At 42.1% G+C, this 9,532-nt stretch overlaps 1 protein-coding gene across 1 annotated transcript in view; it reads left to right on the plus strand.

Annotated features, from left to right (window-relative positions):
• The first annotated feature begins 6,675 nt into the window (after positions 1–6,675).
• Positions 6,676–9,532, plus strand: part of MYH15 (myosin heavy chain 15) — a 187,605-nt gene continuing 184,748 nt past the window's right edge. The window contains 1 exon segment of the mRNA XM_007450546.1: positions 6,676–6,787. Within this exon segment, the coding sequence (XP_007450608.1) occupies positions 6,676–6,787 (112 nt within the window).

Consider the following 9,532-nt stretch of genomic DNA (forward strand, 5'->3'; position numbering starts at 1 on the left):
ATAGAGAGTCAGCAGAGCTTGGCAAATGACTGGATATGAAGGTGGAGGGAGAAATAGGAATCAAGGATGACTCTCATGTATCCAGATTCCAAACCAGAGACATCACTTGCTACCTCTCCAAGTGTGCATCTTTATAAAATGTGGGTTATTTATATGTCCCTCATAGAACTGCTGTGAGATTTAAAAGAGTTAATATATGTAAAGCATGTAACCCAGTGCCTGGTGTACAATAAATCCTCAGAAATGGTAACTACTATTTGCACTTATAAAATAGTGTTGCTACTGAATCCACAGGTATCATTTCAGGGACATATGAGATTCTTTCCTTTGAGTGCAAACTTTTATTTTTAAAATACAATTATAAGTGAGAGAGTCATGTCTCCATGACCTGTATCACCCTGTGTACAGCTCTATCCTAGCAGTTCTCATATGGGCTTCTAAGAGCTGATACACATCTCGGTAGCCCAGCCCCAGATAGGATGGGAACTTCTTGAGGTCTTATTGCTCTTTTAACCCACAGAGCCTAAGAGGGCGTACTCAAAACTGAATGCATGACAGAATTTAATCAGAATTCTTTCTTTGGGTAAATAGCAAATAGCTGAGTACAGAGAATCAGAGTTTTGATCCAAGGTGGGGAGACAGGAAGGAGTAGGACAAGGTGGCAAGGTGGTGTTGGACAGGATAGAAGGGGCCCCAGAAGCTGGGAGAGGGGCACCAGTGGAAGGAGGGAGCTCAAGGGGAATGTCACTGATAAGCACTATGTTGGTTGGGGATGGGTCTTTGATTAGTCAGTGGACACAGGGGAAGAGAACAGAAAGAGGAAGGTATCCCAGAAACGGAGTAGGATTAGAGACCAAAAAGTACCATTAGGATTTGTCTTTAGATCATTAGAAAGAAGAGTTTCTGTGGCATGATGGAGGTGGTGGGCTGGGGAGAGACCAGGAGGAGAGGGGCAGAGTGGCGAGTGTGCACTGGATTGCCTGGAGACATGGGGTCATAATCATCATCACCCTCCAAAGAATCAATGATTTGTGCGATCTACTTGATTTGTAACTCAATTCAACTCGATATTTTAACATTTCTCTCCTAAGGAGATAAACTTGCTTAAAGTCCCTGATTTTTTAGAAAGCTAATCAGCATATAAATAAATAAAATGTAGGTATTATAGCTGGTTAAGGGGGGGTGGATTTATGCATAAAGATGAAGCAATTTTAGCAATTTTCTACCGAGTAAATCTTGCTGGGTTGAGGCACGTAACAGATTATCCCAGCAGCATGAATATTAGATCTCAGCATCACTTGTCTCCCCAGTCATGCCCCTAATTAAGAGCATCTTGCAGCATTTCCCCAGATTTGTGGCGTTCACTGGGCCTTGTAAGTAAAAGTATTTCACTTATGGCCTTGAGACACATGTTCCAGCTTTTAGGGAATCATTTAAGTGCTTGATAATTCTCCCCTTCCTCTGTTGACATCTGGATAAATCCATTCTCATTTTCAGGCACTTTGTCTCCAATTTTAATAATGGAAGAGGCTTTGTCAAGAGATTCTTAGTGTTCGTTTACTCAGAGGAATATTACCATTTCTTCTTATTACTTGCATCATGGTTTCCCAGCAGTGGAAGCCCTTGAAAGTAAACATGCATAATAACCTAACTTGATGAAGAACTCAATTGAATCTAATCAATTATGATGAAACCAACTTGAAAACTATTGAGGTTGCTACCGTGAAAAGACTTTAACTCTTTTAACAATTTACTTAATAGGCTTCAATTGAATTTCTGCTTACAGTAAAAGCACTAAAATGCCAAGGTGGTGAGGATTTCAAAGGAGACACTCTCTGTGTCTCCTCCCTCCAGAAATGTATTGTCTGGCCCTCATTGAAAGAGGTAAGATTGCCTGGTGATGGATTCACTGTGGTCATCAGTGAGAGGACTAGAGTCAACGTGACCTTCCAGGATAGAGCACACTGCCCAAGTAAATGAACCCATTGTTTCACCTGCATCCACCCAACCACAGCTGCCACTTTGTGAATTTCCATCCCCCCTCCCTACTTCCCCAAGGTATTGTCCTCTATTACAGTTTTACACATTTCAGATTCACTAATCAAGTTAGCATTCAAAGCCTGAACAAATGCTTGTGAATAGTAATAAGAGTAGTTAACATTAATTAAAATTTTACAGTGCACCAGACACTGTGCTGACTTTTATTTATATATAATCTTCACATCATCTTAGGAGATAAAATAAGAACCTGTATTAGTACAGAGACTGGGACATAATGTCTTCGTTAAGGATATGTTGATGGCAAAACCAGAAACTCACTTAAGACCACTTAAAGCTGAGTTTAGGGGAAAGGAATAGGGATTTATTGGAAGGTTATTGAAAGATTTTTTGAAAGCCAAAGGCAGGAATTGAATCTAGGTCTCAAGAGGTCTGTAACCGGGAAAGCTATTTGGAGCACAGGCAAGCAATCTCTTTTTCTCTCTCTTTCCTCATCCCTTTATGGCTGCTTCTCCTCATTCTTATGATTCCCTCTCTGTTGATGCTTCTGCTGATTACCATGCATGTGGCACCACGTGACCACACCACAGTGCCCACCTCAACCCCCAAGTCTGCATCACTCAGTTCAAGAAAAAGACCCAGAATGAGAGTGGCATCTAAGTCTCGAATCTGTCTTCCAGGAAAAGACACCGTGATTGTCCCTGATTGGATTGGGTACTCAGACTTGGTGTAATCAGCTGGGCCAGTGACCAGTGTCACCTTACAGACATGACAGTTTGTGGTTCCTTGTCTGTGTATGAAGGCAGGCACTTCTCAGAGAAGTATGTGGGCTCAGTGGGCACTCCAAACCGTGTCTGCTAAAAGTGGCTAAGAACCTGAGAATTATAGAATCAAGAGAACTTGGTGATCAATTGAATGTGGGCATGAGAGAGAAGGAGAAATTGGAAATGACTCACAGGGTTCATTTCCAAAGATGGGAACCCTTCCATTGAAGAGGCAGGCAGAGGATGCTGGGGGACAGAAGGAGTCCGTGAAAGAACAGTGTGAGGAAAAGGCCTCTCGTGTCAAGAAAATCATCACCCCTCCTAAGATTTCAGCTGAGTGGTGAGCTGGGAGTCACAGCTGTACAAACTCACCTCTTCCCCTGGCTTCCACCGTCCCCTGGGCTCCCTCATTCTGACCTCTGCTGCATGACCAGCACCATTCCTCCCCGGGTTGGGGAGGCATGAAGGTTTTTCTCTTCAAATTTGCCTAAAGTGTAGCTATAATTCATGACGGAAGGAACTCCCTCTCCTGACCCTGTCCAACCCAGTCCCAGTCTATTACTCTAAGAGAGAAAAGAGCATATTTATCCTGCCCATTACTGTAGCCCCCAAGCCTAGTATGGGCAGTTGTAGGTGGGCAATTTGTACACATTGAATGAGAGAATAAATGGACATTTTCAAAAAGCTATTGACGAAATACCTGGAGAGAGAGAGAGAACCACAGAAAATACAACCAGCATAAAAATAGCTAATTTCCAAACTAGAGATTTTATTCTTAAAATAACTAAACACTCTAGACTTAAAAGGAAGGTAACCAAATTGTTCCAGCTTGCGTGGGACTTTCCTGATTTGAGCACTGAAAGTCCCAAGTCCTGGGAAATGCTTCAGTCCCCAGACACCTGGAATGGCCGGTCACCCACGCTGGCGTCACTTCTCACATGACAGTTAACTTATCGCCTATCAAGGGCAGCTAGGTTCTGACCAGCATGAGCCTTTCCAGGCCAAGGTGAAAAGTTCACACGTCAACTCTCCTTTTCACATAAGGCTTTCCCACTCCTTGTCTTTACTAGGTAACCAAGACACATTTAACTCTGGAAATTGTTATCAGGTCAATGTAAATGGAAGCAAGGTGGTTTATATACTGATTTACTCAATCCATGAGAAAGTGAAAAAGTGAGTGCTAGAACAGAACTATAATATTTGTTTGGCTGTACCACGAACATGCATAAGTATCTAAGGTCTCTGTCTGAGGCCAACTTTCTGAGAGTAATGTTGCCTAAGTGCCCTGTGAATAATGGATACATGTAATCTGCACTTCGTAGTTACTTCAAAGGTACTAATGCAGGTCATCCTCTTGGCCTCAGTTACCTACCTCCAAACAGTTATACTCCTGGCAATGCAGTTTCCTCCTATCCAGGGCTGCTTTCTACACCTTTAATTATGCTAAGTTGTCCAGACTAGGAAAGAGACTTACACAGCTGTGTGCTCTGTATTTTGATGTGAGCTCTTTATCCTTGGATGTTATAATAAGAACTACTTTAAAAAATCTGTTATATATGAAAGTACATGCACATGCCACAAATTGAAACAGACCAGAATGGTACAGAGTGTAGGGTAACTGTCTCCTTCTCCCACCCATATCCTGTTCCCCAGAGACATACCCATTTCTTAGGTATCTTTCCAGGAAATGTGTACACATGCACACACACACCCACACACAAACTTATGGATATATTCCATATCAAAGTACACGTCCTGAGCTCTACTGTCTACTGAGCACAAGTCACCAGGAAGTCACACGTAGTGAGAGGAGGAGGATAAGGTTTAATTCTCCCACAAATACAGACTCACAACTTGTCTCCCTGACTATGGTTTCTCCCCGTTCCAATTCACCCTGAATATGCTGCCAGAGGCATTTTCCTAAAATACTGCTTCCCCTCATGTCCTTGCCCAGAGTCTATGATGTTTCCTATAGTCTGTTCCAAAGTTTCTCTGCCTAACTTTCAGAGCTTTCCTTCATCGGGCTCCGTGTTAACTATTCAAATACTAATGAAGTATTATTATTACAAATCCTAACTCTGAATGCTCACCTGCAGGAAGGTCAATTTTATCTTTTTCTCCTGGGCAATGTCACTCCCTTTACCATCTCTGGGCTTTGGCTCATGTGCTTCTCATGAGTACTTTTCTTCTCTCTATCTTGAAAAATGTCCCTATACATTATAGGGACTTGCATTGTGTAGGGAGGGAAACTGAACCTAGAGAGATTAAGTGTTTTCCTACAAGTCACGTGCTTATTTTCTGGCAGAGATAAAATTAGCTCTTGTCCTGGACCATCAGTCTTTGCTTTAAACCGCACTCCTTAGATCCCAGAGGTGCTGTCATGGATGGACCCAAGTCACCACGAAGCAAAGAATAGATTAAGTACAGTAAAATACATGATTAGGCTTGTTAATTATCACCCACATATGAAATAGAAAGTGATTGCAGTTCATTCCGGACAGGGTAGACCACCATGGCGCTGTTCAGTCATGAGGTCCGAGAGCTAAGCCACCTTGGAAAGTCCTTCTCTACCTTCTCATCTATAAAATGGGGCTAAGAAGACTTGCTGTGCAAGCTTGAGTGGAGAGGAAAAAGCCTAAGACCTTTTCTGTCCAATTGGAGAGAAAGACCTCTCATTTGGGATCGTGATAGACCAGATTTCATTTCTTCTTCTCATTTTCAAATATAAAGTGTTCAGATTAAAGATAAAATAAGTGAAGTGTTTGGTATAGACTGAATGCTCGATGAATTTAGCCCTGATAATTTGCCCAGCAACTCAGTCCCTCCAAGACTGGTACTTGCCTTGCTTGAGCTGATGAACTCCTTACACCCACTCACTCCGTTCACCACACAGCCTGCTTCCCTCCTTCAGCATGTGCTGTCCCAGGACAGCTTCCTAAAGATCTGTCTGCCAGCAGTTTCATATACCATCTGCTCTAGACACTCATCTCTGCTGCAGTACTCACCTTTTTATTCCTTTACTTTCTAATATTGAACATTCCCCTCTTTGCTGCCATGATCTGCCTACAATGTTCCATCCACCTGGATGCACCTAGATACCTGCAAGCCCTTCCTCCACTCCTACAAAGGCCCTGGTGTCCACAGCTCGACATTTCTCAGTCTGCCCCATTCCACCACCCACCCAGGTCAGAGCTCTGTGCTTTAAGGTTGCATTATGACTTTCATGGGCTGTAGGCACTTTTGTCTTTCTGGGCCCCTTCCTTCACAAAAAGTATTAAAAATTTCATTTTACAACTGTATTGGTATAAAGACTGATTAATAGAATCCAGGCTGGGCTTCCCTGGTGGCGCAGTGGTTGGGAGTCTGCCTGCCGATGCAGGGGACGCAGGTTCATGCCCTGGTCCGGAAGGATCCCACGTGCTGCGGAGCGGCTGGGCCCTTGAGCCATGACTGCTGGGGCTGTGCGTCCGGAGCTAGTGCTCCACGATGGGAGAGGCCACGACAGTGAGAGGCCCGCATACAGCAAAATAAAAAAATAAATAAAAAAAAAAAAATAGAATCCAGGCTGGTTTCATTATTGTATATCATTAAGATTATATTCATATTTTTCTTCTGCTTTTAAAAGAAATTAAAATAGTTTTGTGGGCCCTTAAAATCATCATGGACTCTAGGCACTGGGCCTTCTGTGACTAGTGGATAAGTTGATCCTGCTAGAGTAAGATTCCTTGTGTACAGTTTTGTCATATACTTGAGACACGGCAGAGAGGTAGTGAAAAAGAAGACAACCCTCATTGGTCCATCTGTGGTGAATAGTTTCTCACTGCAGTGCCTGATGTCTCCTTTCCCCTGGTTCCTTCCTACACGTGTCTTCTGCAGAGTGAATCCTTTCGGCTCATGTTTAGGCCTCAGCCTGATGTGGTGGATCCCTTTAAGGAGGACGGACCTGTCAGAGCTTGGCGAGGCCGCGGCCTATCTCAGAAGAAGTGAGGCTGAGCTGCTTCTGCTCCAGGCCACGGCCTTCGATGGCCAGACTTGTGGCGCCTGCTGGCTTCACTTTATTTTACTGCTTCCAGGCGGCAACTATCTGATCAGTGGAGAGAAGCCATCAGTTCTGGAGCCTAACTTATTTGCTTGGGGTGCAATCTGTCTCCATAAACCACTGAGCAGTTGAGGAGCTCAGGGTGTGGAGGGTAAAGATGGAAGTTTGCAAGGAAGATCAGGAGGCCTGAGAGGCAACCCAGGCCCAAGCCCTGCTTACAGGGCCCTACAAGAGGTTTCCTCTTCAAGGAGCACCCCGGTATGGCCCCAGATAAAGTCTTTCTCAGAAGCCTCTTCACGTGGGTAAATAGCAGAGGAGAGCGAGGGGGCTGAGACTGCAGGGGGGTTGGTGCACTGGTAGGAAGAATGAAGGAAAAGGCTCCAGGAAGGTGGGAGAAAGAGAAGTTGTCCTGGGCCGTCTTCAGGATTTGCTGATGCTGGAACTTTTGCCCTCTGGCTGTCTTCTAGGTCAGGAGGGTCACTCAGCCAACACTAAACAGAAGATAATTGGGGGATTTGCTCACCCTGCTGAATAATTTCTTGGCAGTTATAGGCAAGGACAAAGGTTAATGAGGATTTACCCATAAGATAAAGGCTGAGTACTACATTAAAATCTCTAAATAAATGTTACATTTCCCCCCTCTTTCTTTACATGTCTGGGCTGCATGGCCATCTTCTGAATTTTGGTTAATTGGAGGCTTAGAGTCAGTTTCACAGTGTGATCCAGCATCAAGCCACCTATATATCTCAATTCCAAAAAGTATTCAACAGCACAGCATAAACCCCGACTGAGAGTTGTTCTAGTACTCCGAATTAGTCAACATTAGACTTTAATATGACCAATTATAATTCAAGCCAGTTAGGTAGCACATTCTATTTCCATCATAGACCAGTCCTGGATCAGTTCCCAGTTTCCAGTCATTGGATGTCATTACTGTGATTGGATTTTAGAGTAGCTAATTATAATCCATCAAATCAAATGCAATAACAACTATCCCTGAGGTCAGAACTGGTCACGGAGAAGCTTATCGCAAGTAGTTAGATAATGAGGGACAAGATACTAGTGGTACCAGGGAGAAAATCAAAATGCCAAAGCATTCGAGCTAATTGGATGATACATTTAGTAGAATCAGCACTGTAAACAATTCCTTAAAATATAACAATCCACATAATTTCTATTTTTTTTTTTTTTTTTGGTCAAACAATCCTTCCTCATAGAAATGCACTGACAGCACAAAGAGGAGAGTCAGCAGACGTTTTTCATCCCCCTTGGCTAGTAGACAGTGGAGTCTGCTTTTTTGAACTCAGGCCAAATGGAAGCTGTGTGATAAGAGTATTTGGCAAGTAGTTTTGGGTTCAAATTCCCTGTTCTTGATGCTTTCTGGCTAATTAGAGCAAATCACTTTATCTTACTGAGCCTCAGTTTCCTTATCTTTCAAATGGGAACATATGCTTTCTCTGCCTACCTTCCTTCATGAGGATCAAAGAAGACAATAAATGTGAAAAATAAACACAATGCATTACTATGCTACCTAGAAAACTAGAATTGCTGGGTGTCAGGGAGGAAGTGTGCTTTCAGAAATAGAAACAAAACACCATTTCAAGGCAAATGTAAGTGATTTTTATAGAACAAGTAAACCATCTAGTTAAAATAACTACAAAACTGAATACAATATTACTTCAATTTTGATTAATATCATAGAAAAAAGACTTGAAAAAAATGCTTCAGATAGATAACAGTGGTTATCTCTGAGTTGTTCCATTATGGGTGATTATTTTAAAATGTTTTTCTTTACACATTTCTCTACTTGTAAAGCTTTTTTGCAATAAACACGTGTTACCTTTATTTTGGAAAATATATTTAATCATCTAAAACTATGAAATCATAGAGACAAACCTCCTGAGCTTACAGATGAGAAAACTAAGGCCCAAAGAGTTGAGGCCATTGCCTTACATCTTGTTACTAGCAAAGGCAGGCCTAAAATCCAGGTGGCCTGAATCAAAGTCATTGCTGTCTATGTTTCCATCCTTGCAATCATTCATGAGAATTCAAGGAATCAAAAGTTGACTGAGTTTATTTACTTCATCTTCAGAACCATCCTTCTCTGGGATTTGGTCTCAAGTAGGTAAGTGCTTCCAAAAATTCTTCTCTCCCACTGTTTCCAGAGGTGATAAAAGAAAGAGCTAATCATGAGGCAGGTGATGAACATAATTTCTGAGAGAAAAACTGGAGGGAAAGAAGCTCAGCAGATAATATAGAGGAAGAATGCTTTAGTGGAAAACCTCTGATTTAGGAGGTAAATGATCTAATTTCTAGTGTCATTATTCTAATGACTGTCACTAATTAGCTATGTGACTGTGGACAACTCTGTTAATCTCTCTTCCCAGGTTCTTTTTCTAAAAAAAATAAAAATGACAAAAGGGAAATCTGTGCCAGGTGGTACCCATGTTTCTTTCAAGTAATAACACTTGGTTTAAAATGCAGTACCTTAAGCACACACAATGTATGCAAATGGGTGTTTTTCAAAAACAAGCTTATTTTCATAGACATAACACAAAGCCAAATTAGCTTTTGCAAAAAAAACCCCAAAATGATCAATACAATTGAAACCAGTATTTAAAATGCAAACAACAAGTAGAAGCAAATGCAAAATCAATCAGATAGGAATACAAAAATCCTCTTGCCCAGCAGTTTGAGTGGTGAATTGGTTGTAACCAGGGAAAGGGAAAGA

Source organism: Lipotes vexillifer, unplaced genomic scaffold (assembly GCF_000442215.2).
Source record: "Lipotes vexillifer unplaced genomic scaffold, Lipotes_vexillifer_v1.1 scaffold946, whole genome shotgun sequence".
Classification (NCBI taxonomy): domain Eukaryota; kingdom Metazoa; phylum Chordata; class Mammalia; order Artiodactyla; family Lipotidae; genus Lipotes; species Lipotes vexillifer.